General features: G+C 49.5%; 1 protein-coding gene across 1 annotated transcript; it reads left to right on the top strand.

The window, feature by feature from the left end:
• The first annotated feature begins 1,747 nt into the window (after nt 1-1,747).
• DNAJC11 (DnaJ (Hsp40) homolog, subfamily C, member 11) lies at nt 1,748-15,236 on the top strand. Its single transcript, XM_010186095.1, has 15 exons — nt 1,748-1,873; nt 2,512-2,585; nt 3,202-3,303; nt 8,020-8,148; nt 8,827-8,949; nt 9,436-9,509; nt 10,296-10,485; nt 10,784-10,869; nt 11,309-11,425; nt 12,329-12,484; nt 12,778-12,847; nt 12,969-13,026; nt 13,933-14,075; nt 14,470-14,599; nt 15,089-15,236. Exons 1-15 carry the CDS (start codon nt 1,786-1,788, stop codon nt 15,112-15,114), a joined length of 1,566 nt encoding a protein of 521 aa, XP_010184397.1. The 5' UTR covers nt 1,748-1,785; the 3' UTR covers nt 15,115-15,236.
• Nucleotides 15,237-16,062: the final 826 nt, after the last annotated feature.

Genomic DNA, 16,062 nt, shown 5'->3' with positions numbered 1-16,062 from the left:
GGCGGAAATCTGTACGGGCCTGCGACCGTTGCCTGTGTGCGGGCGGGGAGCGGGGTGGGCGAAGGGCGAGGCGACCGGGATCGGAGTCGGGGTCGTTCCTCGCCGGGTTTGTGTCAGGATGTGCAGTGACTTGGGCTTGTCTCTGCTTACGGACAGATCTAAAACGTCCCTTCGGTGGCTGGTTCGCTCTTATTTTAACTGGTGCTGTATGGGCCGCGCTTTCCAAACGTTTCCAAATCAAAAACACCCGCATTTTTTGCAAAACACCTCTCTCAGCAATAAAAAAGAGGTTCGGTAGTCCTTGGTTTTGTGTTTAACAGTAGGTCGGTATTAATTGGTGCAGTCTTGCTACACTGGTTTGGAGCTTAATGAGCTGTAACTTCTTTTCTTATAGTAAGACTTAGGCAAGTTGCCAAAGATGTGAATGTCCAAGCTGTGCTGTACTTCGGGTCATCAGAGGCCACAGCAACATCTGGGGCCACTATAGATATTCTGTGCCATCTCCTGTGTCTCATCTGTGGAGATCTTCTGCATTTCTGGAGGAAATGAGTGACAGTAGCTTAATGCTGTGCAGAAAATGTGCTCTTTTTGGAAACGTTTCTCTGTGCCTCAAGCCCAAGTCCTGTTTGGAGCCGGTGAGCCATGCTCTTGGATCGCTCAGCAGCTCTGGTGATTCCCCTCCCAGGCGTCAGCGGGGCGCAGATGTGGAGGTTGAAAGGAAGAGCTGGGAGCTGTGTGAGGGTGGTGATTGCTGGGGGTGAAGACAAAGGCTGGGTCTTTAACTTAGCTGGGCTGCAGCTCGTCAGCAGAGACCAGGGATCCAGGTTTGGAACAGCAAGGAGCTGAAACCGGGTGGAAATGATCTTCGAGGGAGTCATTCCAACCGAGTCGTAGCTGCTGTGTTCATTACCCCTTACTAATTAAACTCAGTAGCACTGGTCTGCGCCGCAGTGGAATGCAGTGAACTTGCATTTCTGTGTGCTGAGCCGCCCGTGTGCGGGGGGAGCTGAGCTGCAGATAATGGCTGACCGCGGCGCTCGCAGCCTGCAGCAGCCGTGCGCGTGGTGTCGTGTGCGGGTGTTCCGTCCGTCACGGACTCCAGTCCTCTGAAAACGTGGTGCCGTGTATGAGACGGGAGGTGAGGCCGTTTAAACCCCGAACAGGAGCTGGGATGCCTGTTAATTGTACCTGGAGTGTTCATGGTGAAGACGTCGCTGAGGTGTGGTTATTACTGGCTCGTGATGTCAGTGTTTCTTTGGCGGTTTCTGAGAGGCCATTGCTCATGAAATATTGAACCAGTGGCCCGAGCTGTTCAGTGATGATGAAAGGCCCAATCTAACGTCTTATTGAACGTGGCATTTATGAAAAACGAAACTGCTCGTTTCTATTGTATAATCAATAGCACATTAAACCATTTATCCTTCCTCTGATCAAGGAATGCCATCTTAGACCGATATCTTCCCCTGCCTTCTCAGTCGAGTGTAAATTCAACGTCCAAGAAGGCACAAGGTAGTACATAGAAAAGAGCTGATCTGTCTTGGGGCCAGCAAATTTGGCAGGTCCCCTTCTGCTGTCTCACTTAGAAACATTAACATGAAATAGTACAAACGTGCAGAGAAAATACTTATTCTAAGCTTTCTGTAAGGTAAAAGCTGAGGGACTTCTCTTCTAGGGCTAATCTGGAGAATGGTCTTTTTCAGCAGCGTTGGCTGTACTTGAATTCCCTTTCACCACTTCTCACAGGCGTCTCAGGAAGAGCTGAAAGCTGCCTACCGCCGGCTGTGCATGCTGTACCACCCCGACAAGCACAGAGACCCCGAGCTCAAATCGCAGGCCGAGCGACTCTTCAACCTTGTTCACCAAGCTTATGAAGGTCAGCGCGTGTCTGAAGTTTGCAGAAGCTGTTTTCGGGGGTTTTCTAGCAGGAAAGCTGTGTCTTCGTGCTTTTCTAAAGATAGATATTATTACCAAGTAGTAGTAAAATTTGCTGATGCTTAGCAATGCTTTGCTTCCTGCCTCTGTCCTGTAAATCACAGGAGCAGTGTGGTATGAATTCTGCCATGAACGAGATGTGGAGTCTCTGCCTTATGTCCTGTGTGTTGTAAATCATCTTTTCACCACGTCCTTACTTCTGAAAACACTCCCATAGGAGACCGAGGACTGAAACGCTGCCAACAGAGACAATTGCTGATAAGCCCGTGGATTGTTGAGGGCCTGTGGCCCCCTTCAGCCAGAGAACGCAGCATTAAAAACCCTGCTGCGTATTCGATTGCTCTGAGGGTCTCCTTTGTGTTCTCCTCACTTTTTGATTTTAGAAGTGGGGGGGGGAAGGAATTTGTTAGGGAGAAAAGCGAGCGTGGCCTGTGGTGTTAGTGAAAAACTGGCTGCAGCTGTAGAACAGCGTGGTGTCTGCAGGGTCTGCGCTTGTGTTCCACGTAACACCGCTGCGTTGGTCTGAACTCGAGAAGACCGAGACCTGAGTTCTCTCCTCTTTTGGTTCTTAACTTGCAGTGCTTAGTGATCCCCAGACCAGAGCCATCTATGACATATATGGGAGGAGAGGACTGGAGATGGAAGGATGGGAGGTGAGAGAAATCTAGCTCCTTATGGCCAGTGGAAGTGACTAAACCCACCCTTACCTGATGCTCTCGTTGTGCCCAGCTGCACTGACACGTCATGGTAATAAATGCCCGTTGGTTTGTTTGAAGGCATCCTTGTTTAGTTATTTCTGTCCCTCTCTGTCTCTGCTGAAACACCGTGATGGATTTTCAAAGAATACCTTGGTTTTTCACTTGACAAGAGAAAAATAAACCCGACATTCAGAGTTCCCTAATAGGATATTACCGTGACAGGCAGCATCTTTGTCTGAGACAAATGCTTCGCTGTTGTCCCTCTAGTCTCATCTTTTTTGTCTGAGGCTTTTCTTTCAGCCTCAGCTAGCCTCCGAGCTTGAAATTACTTTTTCTTCCTGTGCTTTTTGGGGCTGGTTTGTTGTTATTGTTGCTTGTTTGATTTTTATGGGCTTTGAAAGAGAAGGTGTTCCTGCCTTTGCTGTTGTTTAATCCCCTTGCCGGCCCCTGACTGTCTTAGGGCACACCAGGTCAGCAGACCTCCGCAATGGATATCCTCTTTCTGGTAATATTTTGGACCCTGAGTATCCTCTTCCTGGTAATATTTTGCTTTTAATTTATTTTTGAGCAGGTTGTGGAAAGGAAGAGAACTCCAGCTGAAATCAGGGAAGAATTTGAGCGTTTGCAGAGAGAGAGGGAAGAGAGAAGACTGCAGCAGCGAACTAATCCAAAGGTGAGCAAAGGCCTCATCCCAGTCTCAAGAGTGAGTCTGTAAGTTATTATAAATATGCAAGGTGCGATGAGCCTGGATGAGGAGCTGTAGTAAATACCCCTTAGGTATCTACACTGAGTGAGTTACTTTTCCTGTTCTGAACATGCAGTCTGTCTGGACAATGATGGGAGAGCGGCTGGTTCTTTGAACAGTGATCCTCTGATGAAAGTTCCTCCTCTTTTTTTCATTGAAACACGTAGGAGCGAAATATGTCTTTCAGCAGTTTCAAGGAAACAGACCTAACACTGAAATGTTTATGGTTTCTTTCCAAATATTCTGAATAAAATGAAACTCGGTGCAGTTACCTGACAGGTTTCCCCTCCAGTACCGCTGTGCAATGTGGGGAGGTGTTCAAACACAGCTTTGAAGCCATGGAACAGCACAAGGCAGCGCCCAAACCAGCTGGGGAGCAGAACTCTTCCTGCTGCAGCACAGCGACCAATATCGACCTGAACAGGGCTGAGGCCTCGCCAGTTTCACGGTCAGTGCCTGCCCTAGGAAAGCTTGGTTGTGCTTTTGGAGTGAGAATTACTGCACGTTTCGTTCCCATCTCAGCCTGTTTGAGCAGCCATAAACTGACACCGAGCGACTGCCCCGCGGTCGGGAACACCGTGTTGAGGATGATGGTCTCGTGGTAGTGTTGGGCTGACAGGCAGAGGTGAGGTGACAAGTGCTGCTCCTTCTGTCACCTGCTGTGGCTGGAAGACTCCGAGAGTTGAGAATGCCAGTGGCCTTGCTGGCTCTCGGCTGGACAAGCACACGTGGCAAGCCCGGGTCTTGTCACTGAGTGAGGTTTCAAAGCTTGTTGAATTGCAGAAGTCTTGGTTCTCTTGCAGTGAGTCGCATTATCCAAGAGCTGCATCTGAGCTCCTGTGTCCTTGTGTTCATGCATGGACGTCACCGTGCAGCAGTATAACTTGAATAAGAAACAAAGCAGCAGCTGATTAACTGCTGTTGCTGTTGGTTTTGAAGGTTGCTGGTGTTTTCATGGCCAGCAGTTCAAAATCTCAGTGTTTTCATGGCCAGCAGTTTACAATCTCAGTGCTTTCTGAGCAGACAGAAGTGTGAGTACAGTAATGTTTAGGACTGTGTCAGGAAAACATCCATCTGGGAAGACTTGTCGTGGTTTGAGATAATCACCATGGCTCAGACCGTAGGTCTGCACTCGTCTTAGCAAAGCAAAGTGACCAGTCCAGGGCGCCAGGCTGCTGTGGGTACTGCACAGATACTGAGAACTTGTTTGTGCTGGAGGGTGAATGAGCGTCGGGTGCTACGTGAGTGTCTGCTGACAGCGTTGTTCTGGGCAGGAAGGGGTTTCTGGATGCCACAAGAGGCAGATCGACTGTTTCTGCGGGAGGTGACGGTGGCTGGGGTCAGACGGTGCTCCTGGACAGGGGCACGGTCATCTCCTCCTCCTGCCTCTCTGTGACCGCAGGAATTTGTCGTCGTGCCGGGGCGCATCGCTGTGGCTGAGAGCAGCGAAGAGCAGAGCTGCGCTGTGAGGCTCAGCCCCTGTGTCCCGCGATAAAATTGGCCATCTGGGTGTTTACAGCAATTGCTGATTGGCAGCCTGTGGAAATGCCTCTCCAGGCAGTGTTCCTGTGGAACGAGGTAGCGCAGCTGTGATCGTTTCATAGGCGAGCGCAAGTTATTTTAAAATTTCCAACATTTTGTCAGTTCTATAAAACGGTTGCAGCAAAATAAAGCATTTTAACCAGAAATGTTGAGCAATAAGCAGATGTAGGCAATTTGGCAGGTTTCAAATTGAGTCTGTTGCTTGCTTTTAGAGCTTTGTTTTTGCTTTCAAAGATGTGCAGAAGGGTTGAAAAGTTCATTACTTGATTTGAGAAGAGCCGGTTCCCGTTAGGAGAAGTTAAATCCTGTTATTTTCCTGCTGCGGAAGGTCAACATCAAAGAAATGCAGCTCCCTCAAGGCTTAGTCTTGCACAGCTTCCATCTGTCACCTTCTAGAAGGTAAATCCCTAAGAAAAAAGGCGAGGAGGAGTATATTCTTCTCTGGCACACCTCTTAATTCCATCACTAAAGTCTGGCACATAAAGGTGCTTTGAAAAGCTGATGCCAGATAACAACCCCGACGGTTCTGCGGTGCCGTTCCCCAGCTTCCTGCCCCGCTGAGCTGCTGTGCTTTGCAGCACATTGTGTACATGCACCACCGGCTTCTGCTCAGAGCTTTACAGCCCTTTCCCTGCTGCTCCGGCTTCAGGAAGGGTTTTTTCCTTTCCGAGGGCCTGAGCAGGTGGCTGATGGGGAGCGGTGAGCAGCAGCGGGCCCCTCTATTATCCGGTGGCAGAGGGGTGCTGTCGTTCTCTGGGAGTATTTTTAACTTTACCATCTGCTGCTCTTCCTGTGCTTGTGCCTGAGCCAGTTTCCTTGCCAGGACCTATAGCCCTCAGAGGGTGACTTCACCCGCGTGGCGGGAGGCGAAACGCCTGCACGGAGCCCACCCCTCAGCGAAAGGCGGCCACGTCGAGGATCTGCTGAGCTGGGAAGGGAGCGGAGACACTTCCCTCTGAACAGGTCCTGTGGGTTGTCGTGGATAGGTTCAGGTGTTTGCCTTTTTTCACTGTAAGGGGTGTTGGTTCTAGAACTCATAGTTGTGAAAAAGCAGACCATAAGATTTCAAGTACAGTTGAAAGAAGGGAGGTGCAGGGAATTTCAGGAAGGTGTGGACCTCAGTGCACCTTTACAAAGAGGACAAGCGTTGTGGTATGAATAACAGAACAGGAAGATGTTTTTCAGTAGTTTTCTTCTTAGTGCAAATCCTTGAGAAAGCTTCACTGCCGCTTATATTCCTGTCTGAGTTGAAAATGCACAATTTTCTCTTTTTGCTATTCACATTCAACACGCTTGCTGCTCAGCATGATACACCTTGTTTAAAAGTGTTTAAGTTGGAATTTAAAGTTGCAGCCTGGCAAAGGTTCTGCGCTGAACGTGGCGCTCCACGTGGAAACCCTTCCTTTCCATCCCACCTCTGTTACAGAAGATCCTGGGTTTTACATGCGTCCTTGAACTGTACAACACCAGGGAAACATGGAAATAGTTCTCTCTCGTTGAAATAAATGCTCCCCTGTACATAGACCTGCTTGATCGGCCGCTCCGGGTGCATTTGCTGGAATCTCATTGAGCTGAGTTGGTGCTTTCTGTTCCCTCTGGCTCTTTTCTCCGTGCCCTTGCAGAGGCCTGGGGCAGCAGCGCGGGGCTGCGCTGCTTCCGAGGCGGTTGGCGGTTTTGCCGTGCTTCTCTCTTATTTTGGCCTTGTTTCAAGGAACAGCGCAACGCAGGAGAGGGCTGAAACTGAAGAAGCTGTAGCGTCTGGAGAGCAGATCCCTTGAAGGTGACTTTGCAGATGGTTCCTGAAAAGTAGCCTTCGGTCGAAGGGCAGGAGCTCTCGTCTGGGCTGCCACAAGGGGAGCGATGAGCGCGGTCGCTTTGAAATGCGCCAGCCTGCCCAGCGTCATTTCTAAACAGGCACAGCCCCTGTTCTGGAGTTCTCTGGGAAATAATCGCACTTTCATGTGTTAAAATATTTATTTATCCAATTTCTGCTGCGTAAGAATTCAGCAACAAAACATCAAGAAGAGGTCGGGAGTCTGCAGCAAATAAATAGGTGGGAGTAAAACAAGAGAAGTTTTGGGTCCTGTCGAACTCTGCAATTCTTCCTGTGTTCGTGGTTCAGCATTTAGAGTGGAGTGAGCTGGGGAAAATGAAATCAGCATTTATTCCATCCGTACTTGGACTCCGCAGTGGGTTTTGTACCTACTCAGCTACTGACTTGCTCTGTACACGTTGCTCGGAGCTCGTTCTGTGCTGGTGCACAGGGGTTTTTATTGCAGCGGGTGCATTTTCTGTGGGCTGGAATGATGTTTAATAGGCCTGTAGGGGCGGTTGCCAGAGCCTCGTGAAGTTATATGACCCAGACAAGGATCTCATCGTGCCCTTTGCAGATAAACCCGCTCCTGCTGTCAGGCTGAGTGAGCACAGCAGCAGGTAACCAGGCTGTTTAGCTGTGCCCTACTTCTTTGTAGGAATAAGCTTTTCTGTGGTCTGAGAAAGGAAATATTTACCACTTGCTCAAAGTCTGTCTTTGCCAAGCTTTTCTTCTGATTACAAGATATAAACTAGGAAAAAGAAACCAAAATTTTGGGCTAATGAGGTCAATTACTAGTGAATGATGCAGCTCAAAACTTAAGTTTTTGGATAAGTCATAAGAAGAAAGTCTTTAGGAGATTTCTGGCCAAGTTCCATTGAAGAAAATCAATTTCTGCAATAGATTATTTCAACTTTAAATTACTGGCAGAGCAGAGACAGTTGTGGGGGAAGAAGAAACTTGCTGTGTAAGAGTGTTCTACCTACTTCTGTAGTGTGCCGCAATAGAGAAATTACCTACGAGTATTACAAGTTACATTCCTGTCTTTTACCCAGCTTATCTTTTGATTTATATTGCTGTTTTATAATATTGTGATCAGTCATTTTTGCTTGTCCTGAATGTATTTTAGAAATGTGTTTTGAAATGTATTTTAGAGTGGAAGAGGTAATTGCAGAATGAGAAGAAACAGTCAAAAAATGTGATCACGCACAAGGAAGCTGTTGCCATTTGGCCTGGACGTGTTGGACATCTCTTAACGCCAATTCTTGTGTCGCCTGTCGTTATCTTAGGGAACAATCAGCGTTGGGATTGACGCCACTGACCTCTTTGACCGTTACGATGAGGAATACGAAGATGTGCCTGGGAGCAGCTTTCCCCAGATTGAGATCAACAAGATGCACATATCCCAGTCCATTGAGGTCAGTGGGGCAGGACCGGTGCGGGCAGGGCCTGAGCTGATGCACAGAGAGCGAGAGGCTGCTCCGGGGGCTCTCATCTTGGTTTGTGGAGGGATGCAATTGCTGGCCTGGGTGGGAGGAGGAGGAGGAGGAGGAGGATGAAGAAGAGGAGGAGGCTCAGATCCAGCAGGATGCATGGTGACTGTGTATCCTGTGCCTGTGTGACCGCTGTGTGGGTGTGCAGCCTGTGCCTGTGTGACCGCTGTGTGGGTGTGCAGCGAGCCTGGGAGCTCACTGATGGGTGAAATCAGGTATCGAGTTCTCACCGAACGTGCTGTATCCAGTGTGTGAACACAAACAGCGCCCAGTTCTGAGGATGTGGACAAGAGAAAGAAGGGAAGCCTCTGCTGTGTTCAGAGAGGTGAAGAAAATGGAGTCTGCTCATGAGATTAGAAGGGTTTGCAGCTCAGGGTCAGGTTCGCAGCGTGGTACATAAAAGTTGTCACAGATTTCTGGTACTGTAAGGATTATCTCACTTTTATTAGATCTTTGATCAGGCGTGGCCGTGTCGGGTTCAAACACTGGGCTTAGTGGATGACAAGTCATGCAGTCTGCAGTCGTGATGATGTCCTTGCAGAACGTGTGTTAACTGTGTGAATCGGGGTCAGGGTAATGGGTAGTCATACACTCATTTTTCAGGCACCGCTGACTGCCACGGACACAGCAATACTGTCTGGTAACCTTTCCACCCAGAACGGGAACGGAGGAGGATCGATTAATCTTGCGCTGAGACGAGTGACATCTGCCAAGGGATGGGGAGAGGTAGGAGTGCTGTCTGTCACACATCTTTGTATCCAGTCTGTGTCAGGCTGCTTGGGTTGGTTATGTAGTGCTTCGTTTCTTTAGGGAACTTTCCCTCTGTTTCATCTCTCATTTCCTATGTTCTGTAGAATGTAGACAAAGAAATTCTCAGAGGAATTTGAGAACAAGGGAAAGGCAAACCTTGTTTGTTCTTGATTGTCTCCCCTTTCCATTTGGCTGTGCATTTTGGACTTCACTTGTGCTGACAGAGTTGTTACCTGTTGTCTCTAGGGCCTTTCTGATTTCACTGCCAGAAGGCTCTCAGGTGCCTTCCACAGGCCGTGAGCAGGCACCTTAGGGCGGAGAGATAGAAAGAGAGGATGCTGAAGTGTGTGGTAAATGTTAGCTGTGCACGATGCCTGTGATGTAAATGACGCTTGTGAAGTGCTTTGTCACTGTTATAAAGGATGGTTTATTCTAACAGTTTGGCATTGTGTATTTAAACAGTTGGAGTTTGGAGCAGGAGACCTTCAGGGACCTCTCTTCGGTCTGAAGATATTCCGTAATCTTACACCGAGATGGTAAATATTAGAAAAATGGTCTAATGGTTAATACTCCACACTAAGGAATGAAACGGCTTGAATTCTCTTCCATGTTAATTCTGGATTTGTTTTCTAGTCTACAAAATAGGGTATTGATTCTTTAGACTTCAGGTCAGGCTTTAGTACTAATCCAGACGTGGGTATTCTTTGTGTGTTGGTGTCCTTCACTTTCATAGCTCCAGTTTAAGGAAGGTCCATGTTCCACATCCCTAGGCTTGTGGGTGATCTTGTCATGAATTGGTGATACTTTGGGCTCGGTCTCACAATCAGAGCAACAGAAGTTTGCTCTGGGAGCAGAACAAAACTCTGCAGAGCTCTTCTGGGCCTTCCATGAGTGAGAGACAGTTTTTGACAGCAAAGGAGGAGATGCTGTGTCATATTTTAGGGAAATAATGCCAAATCTGCCACTAGAGTGGTGTCTGTTTACAAGTGATTTGAAGTCTTCAGTTGCAAAGGAGAGTGCAAGGTAAGAGTAGTGACTGAAGATGTGTGTTGGAGCATTGTCGGTGCCAGTGCAGACTTCCTTCTTTTTATATTTTCTAATTTACTAAATATGCTATTCCTCAGAGCTTATACGGGGATCTTGTTCCCCATAGAGCCCTTTAAAGAGGGTGTTTGAAGCTGATGCTTGAGGGCTGCTCTTCTGGCAGCCAAGTGTGCTGCCTCTGCAGAAGGCCAGGAGTTGATCTGCCTCGGGAAGAAGAGCACGGCCTGGAAGGTGGCCTGCTGCTTTATCACTGATGAGGCTTTCCTTATGTCTCCCAGTTTCATCACTACAAACTGTGCCCTGCAGTTCTCATCCCGTGGGATCCGCCCAGGCCTCACCACGGTCCTAGCCCGCAACCTGGACAAGAACACGATGGGGTACCTGCAGTGGCGGTGGGGCATCCAGTCAGCCATGAACACCAGCATTGTCCGGGACACGAAAACCAGCCACTTCACAGTGGCCTTGCAGGTGGGAGTTGCTGATGGGGTGCTGTCCCAGCAGTGGTTTGTCTTATGTGGACACAGGGGTAACCAGCTGCGTTTGGCAGAGCACAACAGTTTGCATCCGACATGGTTATATCTAACGTGGATTCGCTCAGATGAGGGTCGGGATGCACAACGCAGGCAGCAGGGCTTGCAGGCTGTGACAAGCAAGAGGCAAGCATTGCTGTGCTCTCTGTGCCACCTAAAGGATAGGAAGGGAAATTTGGGGGAACGTGCAGTGATGACTGAGGGTACGTTTTCATACTTTTGTGTTTGTGTTTCAGCTGGGAATCCCCCATTCTTTCATGATGGTCAGTTACCAGCACAAGTTTCAGGACGAGGATCAGACACGAGTGAAAGGTTCTCTCAAGTAAGTGTGCCAGAGGAAATACACATTGCTGGTGGCCTGAAGGATCTGTCCTCTCCTGCTGTCGCAGGCCTCCAGGTTCCACAAATCAAATGCTTCTGTGGTCTTTGGGAGTCAGTAATTTAATCTCATAAATGCTGAAGTGAAAGTCTCGGGGGTTTAGCTCTGTGTGCTTCTTTAGAGAACTGGGACTTAAAATACTTGTGTGTGATATCTCTGTATCGTCACCAGTAAGAAAGACAGAAGTTCTTGGAGTCCCTTCACTACTTTACGAGCTGAAGAGGCTAATCTCACCTGGTGCATACACCATGAATCTTCCAGTACCCAACATCTGCTGCACACAGATGTATTTCCATGTTTTACTTTGGAGAATTACAGGATTCAGTAAAGAGAACCTCAAGAGTCTGCCCTGTCTCACCGGTGTTTGGTTCTGTCATTCCAGGGCCGGTTTCTTTGGGACCATAGTGGAGTATGGAGCAGAGAGGAAGATCTCCAGGCACAGCGTGTTAGGAGCCACCGTCAGTGTTGGTGTTCCCCAAGGAGTGTCTCTGAAAATCAAGTCAGTTCGGGGTTACAACTCTAGGCTGTAAAGGCTGGCCATAACCTGCATTTTCTGTTTCCAGTGTCCAGGTGGGAAGGTCGCAGTCTGAGGGCAGCACAGGTATTTTGATGTACCACGATGAAAGGTTGCAGCTGCCCTCACCCCTGTTACGGCGGTGCCCGGTGGAAGCCATGTGTGACTTCTGTGGGGCTACTCTGAGCCTGAGCCACTGCTTTCAGGACGTGTGTGCGTGTGTGTATCAAAATACTCTCAAAATGCAGCTTCAAGTAAGGTTTGGAGCATTGTGGTTGGTGGATGGAAGTTTTCTGACTATGTTACTAGTAGAAATGGATTTAATTGCATCCATTAGTGAATTGCCGTTAACTAAGGTAGGTGATGATGCCGTTAGTAAGGTGCAGGGCTCGTGTACTGCCGTGCATTTCTAGTCGGTGCCAGCAGAGGGCGTGCCGGGGTGCGGCAGTGAAGACCTCTGTCCCGAGAGAACGCTTTCTGAAATAAATATTACTGTAGGTGTCAGGAAAATGTTAACATACTCCTTCCTTGAGGGCACAAGCACAGGCATTCTCTGTGTTTTCTCTTCATAATGATGTTGGTCCCTTTTCTTGGTGAAATTAATGACCAACTACATTCTCCTAAGATTAAAAAATCACTTTAGAGCAGGCCGGTGCTATCACAAGAGATGTTTGCTACATACAAGTCTGGCTCTGGGTGGTGCCAGCTGTCTGCCTTACCGTTGCCTTGTCTCGGTTTGTCAGATTTTCACCTTTTGGAGCTCATCCTTCATCTCTTGGCTCAGCAGCTCAGCAGCTCAGCAGCAGTCGCTGCTGCTAAGGGTACTTGATCGAGCACGTTGAACTCTGCGTTTCTCTTACCTGTCACTCTGCTCTTGTTCTGTTCCAGGTTGAACAGGGCTAGCCAGACCTACTTCTTCCCTGTCCACCTAACAGATCAGCTGCTGCCCAGCGCCGTCTTCTACGCCACCGTGGGACCTCTCGTTATGTACTTTGCCATGCACAGGCTGATCATCAGACCCTACCTCAGGGCACAAAAGGAGAGGTGAGCTCCTGGGACTCTGCTTTAGATTCAGGGCTGGGAAGTCCCACAAGGGCTTCTGGGAGCCTGGTGCAAAGGCTGGGATGTCCAGCTGGGTCACTGCAGGTCACTGCATTGTCAGTGCTACTGAGGCCTAGAAGCCTACAGAATATCTTGAAAGGTGGGGAAGAACCTTAAGACAGGGCTCATTTGTGCGAGGCTGCGGTGGGTTGTAGCTGCAGAGCAGACATCTCCCACTTTGTGGCTGTGTCGTGGCCCCTGCATAGCCCTGACGTGAGGTTTGCTCCTCGTGGCAGAGAGCTGGAGAAGCAAAGGGAGAGCACGGCCAGCGACATCCTTCAGAAGAAGCAGGAGGCCGAGGCTGCGGTAAGCCTTTCTCCTGACAAAGTCCCCTCAGTTAACGGAAGCTGTTTTAACTTTGGGCTTTTCTCTCCTGGACAGTGTCTGACACTGCTTGATTTGTGTTCTGCCTCTTGTGTTGTGACAGGTCCGGTTAATGCAGGAGTCTGTCCGGAGGATAATTGAAGCGGAGGAAGCCAGGATGGGTAAAGTTTACAATACCATTTCCTTGTTCCGTAAATTTGGAGAGAGTAAGAAATGATGCAAAGGCTGAGTGGTCGAGGGCGAGAAATGCAAGGTATCAGGTCTTCATTTTTACTCCCAATGAAGCACAGTGTTGTTGCTGTTGTGCATGTAGTGAGGAAGTTGTGTTACAACTCAGCTCCTGGAGCCTGAGCTTAGCAGGGATCCACTGAGCGTTATCTCGGGTGCTGTGAGGTGGATCTGCAGCTGGAGAGTCTGGATTCGCCTCTCCTCACTGATCTCAAGCTTAGACCGTTTGCTCCTGGATCGTAATGGAAACCTGATTTCTGATGTTTGCTAGCAGTTTCCAGGAGAACTGACATCCACTGGGACTGTCACCTCAGCGTGGCACTGAAGTCCTGCCATTCTGTCCTGGTGTCGTGGTTTAGGGCTGGGCTGGTCCAAGATGGAAGGGTCGAGACCCTGGTGATCCCTGGGCTTTACACTGAGTGTGCCATGTGTGGGATGCAATCCCTCATTGAGCAGGTTCGGGTCTGCTCCTCCTCCCCTGTAAGTGCAGACACAGCACCCATGGGGAGACAGTGGCCTTGAGTTTATCAGTTCGCACTGTCTGGAAAACCATGCTGCTGGTTTCAGCAAGTTCAGCCACTTAGAAGAGACTGAGCTGAACAGTAAAATCACTGAATAGAAAATGAGTTCTGTTTAGCTCAAAGCAGGACACCTGGTGCTGAAGATTGCTAACAAACACCAAGCAGAAATGCTCTGCTCTCTTGAAGCGTTGGTCCGAGCAAGGAGAATTTAAATATCAGTGAAAGCAAGAGAAAATGCCGGGATGGTCTTTTCATCGGTGTCTGCCCTGCTGTGGGTGGGAGCCGCTCATCACAGCTGTGATTTCGTGTGACACGCAGGTCTGATTGTGGTGAACGCCTGGTACGGGAAGTTTGTCAATGACAACAGCAGGAAGAACGAGAAGGTGAAAGTCATAGACGTGACTGTGCCCCTGCAGTGCTTGGTGAAGGACTCCAAGCTCATCCTTACAGAGGCATCCAAGGTAACGCAGCCGTTGTCACAGCCCAGACTCGGGCTCAGACGTGTGACTCATTTTCGGTTGAACCATGTGCTGTCCTGCCAGGGGACTTCTCCCCTGTGCCCATAGTTAGCGACTCTAGATCAGTTTACAGAAGCTGCTTGTTGTGAACCTGGGCATTTCCAGTGCCAAGGAGACGGTGTCTCCCTGTTTGTGGTCAGGTGCAGACTGGGGCCGTGCACCAGAAACTTCCCACCTTGGTTCGCTCTGTTCTGCATTTAGAGCTCGTCTGTTTCTCACAGCAAAACTCCCGTTGTTGTTTAACGCCGCCTTGTTCCAGCACTAGCACGTGTTTTTGATCAGTGGAGGAGCTGTGAAGGTCCGTCCTCTGATACTCCTTTGTTTTTCTCTCTTCAAGGCCGGGCTGCCGGGTTTCTATGACCCCTGTGTGGGCGAGGAGAAGAGTTTGAAAGTGCTTTATCAGTTCCGAGGCGTCCTGCACCAAGTGATGGCAGCGGACAACGAGGCCCTTAGGATACCAAAGCAATGTAAGTAGCACAGACCGCCCTGCTTCCTCCCTCGGGAACCGCGAAGGACGGCGGCAGCTCTGTGTGAGGCACACACAGCTCTCCTGGGGCTGTGACTGCCCTCTGAGGCTGCGCCGAGCATGAAGGGAACGTGGAGGCCTGGGCCAGATTTCTCCTCGTCCCCATTTATCTGTCTGCCAAAACACCTTCCCTGCCAGAATAGTTGTGTGAAGCTGGTATCTGCTAGCGTGGGGTGTTACTGGTACTCCTGTAGCTCTGGGGTTTGGCTCAAGGGCACAAACCCTGTCTTTACTGTGGACCAGCTCCCTGGCCCAATTTAAGCAGCACTTCCCACTTACAATGCCTCCAGAAGCGCACTGGGGGTGGGTGTGAATGGAGCGTGGTTCACAGCAGCAGCGCTCCTGTCTGCCCTGGTGTGGGGGTGAGCTCAAGCTGGGGTGTCTCATCAGACAGGAGTGGGGGTATCCATTCACTGTTCTCGTCCAACAGCTCACAGAATCGATGCAGACGGCTAATCCGGTGAGAGCCTGCACCTCCATTACACACCTGAGTCAGTGGAAACTACGAAACCTTCCCCCAGACGCTACAAGGTTGGACAGAGACATTTTTATTTCTACTCTCCGTGTAGCAGGTGGTGTCCTAGCACTTGTGTTGGGAGACCAGAGGAGAGAACCTGCTGCCACTGGTGGCTCCAAGGCAATCCTGCTCTGAATTGTGCTCAGTAACCAATAAAGCAACGTGACCCGAGTGCGCAGTGCTTTCTGCCGAGGTGCGCTGAGCCGCGGCTCCTCCGCGGCCTGGCCCCGGTCCACTCCCGTGGTCTCACACAGACCCACGCTGAGCAGGGAAGAGGACCTGTTGTTCTCGCTCCTCCACGCTGCTGGGGTAGGTACCCTGCTTTCTGCTGCTCCCGAGGGGAAGTTCAGTGCTCTGGCCACCTCCTGGAAGGCCTCTCTGTAAATCTTTTTGTGGGAAAGAGATCGTTTTCTGTCTCAAATCTGTGTTTGAAATGAAGTTCTTTGCCTTTTGTGGTAACATGGATGTCTTCAGCACGAATCCATCCAGCTGCTCCTTTCAAACACTGCTATTACCGACCAGGACACGGGGTCTAATGCTCTCATTAGTCCTGCCACCTACAACCATGTAGTGTCAAGGGTTTCAAGAAAGGAAGGTGAATGGGGGAGAAGGACAGCAATCAGTTTCATCTCATTCTGGTGCTGCAGCTATCTCTTCATCTAATTTATTTCTAGGAAAAAAGGGAGCAGAGTTTAAACAAGTAAACCGAAGTGAGGAGAGATGGCAAACAGGTAAAGAGCTGAAAACGTAAACCTCAGCTGCCCATTATGGCATAAATCCACTGAGTTAATCTTGCCTAGAAGCCCAGCCAGCGATTGCTGGGAAAGGGCAGTGCTGTTCTGGAGCCACAGCAGATGGGAACAGCAGCCTCACGGTAGCTGCTGAAC

This window comes from Mesitornis unicolor, unplaced genomic scaffold (genome assembly GCF_000695765.1).
Source record: "Mesitornis unicolor isolate BGI_N332 unplaced genomic scaffold, ASM69576v1 scaffold33896, whole genome shotgun sequence".
In the NCBI taxonomy this organism is placed as follows: domain Eukaryota; kingdom Metazoa; phylum Chordata; class Aves; order Mesitornithiformes; family Mesitornithidae; genus Mesitornis; species Mesitornis unicolor.
Note: the sequence above shows the minus strand (reverse complement) of the source record. Positions and strands in the feature narration are given on the sequence as shown.

Coding starts and splice junctions, on each gene's coding strand:
- DNAJC11 (XM_010186095.1), top strand. CDS start 1,786: ATGCTGTACCACCCCGACAAGCACAGAGACCCCGAGCTCAAATCGCAG. Junction 8,149..8,826: donor ACATATCCCAGTCCATTGAG/GTCAGTGGGGCA, acceptor CTCATTTTTCAG/GCACCGCTGACTGCCACGGA. Junction 11,426..12,328: donor GGAGTGTCTCTGAAAATCAA/GTCAGTTCGGGG, acceptor GTTCTGTTCCAG/GTTGAACAGGGCTAGCCAGA.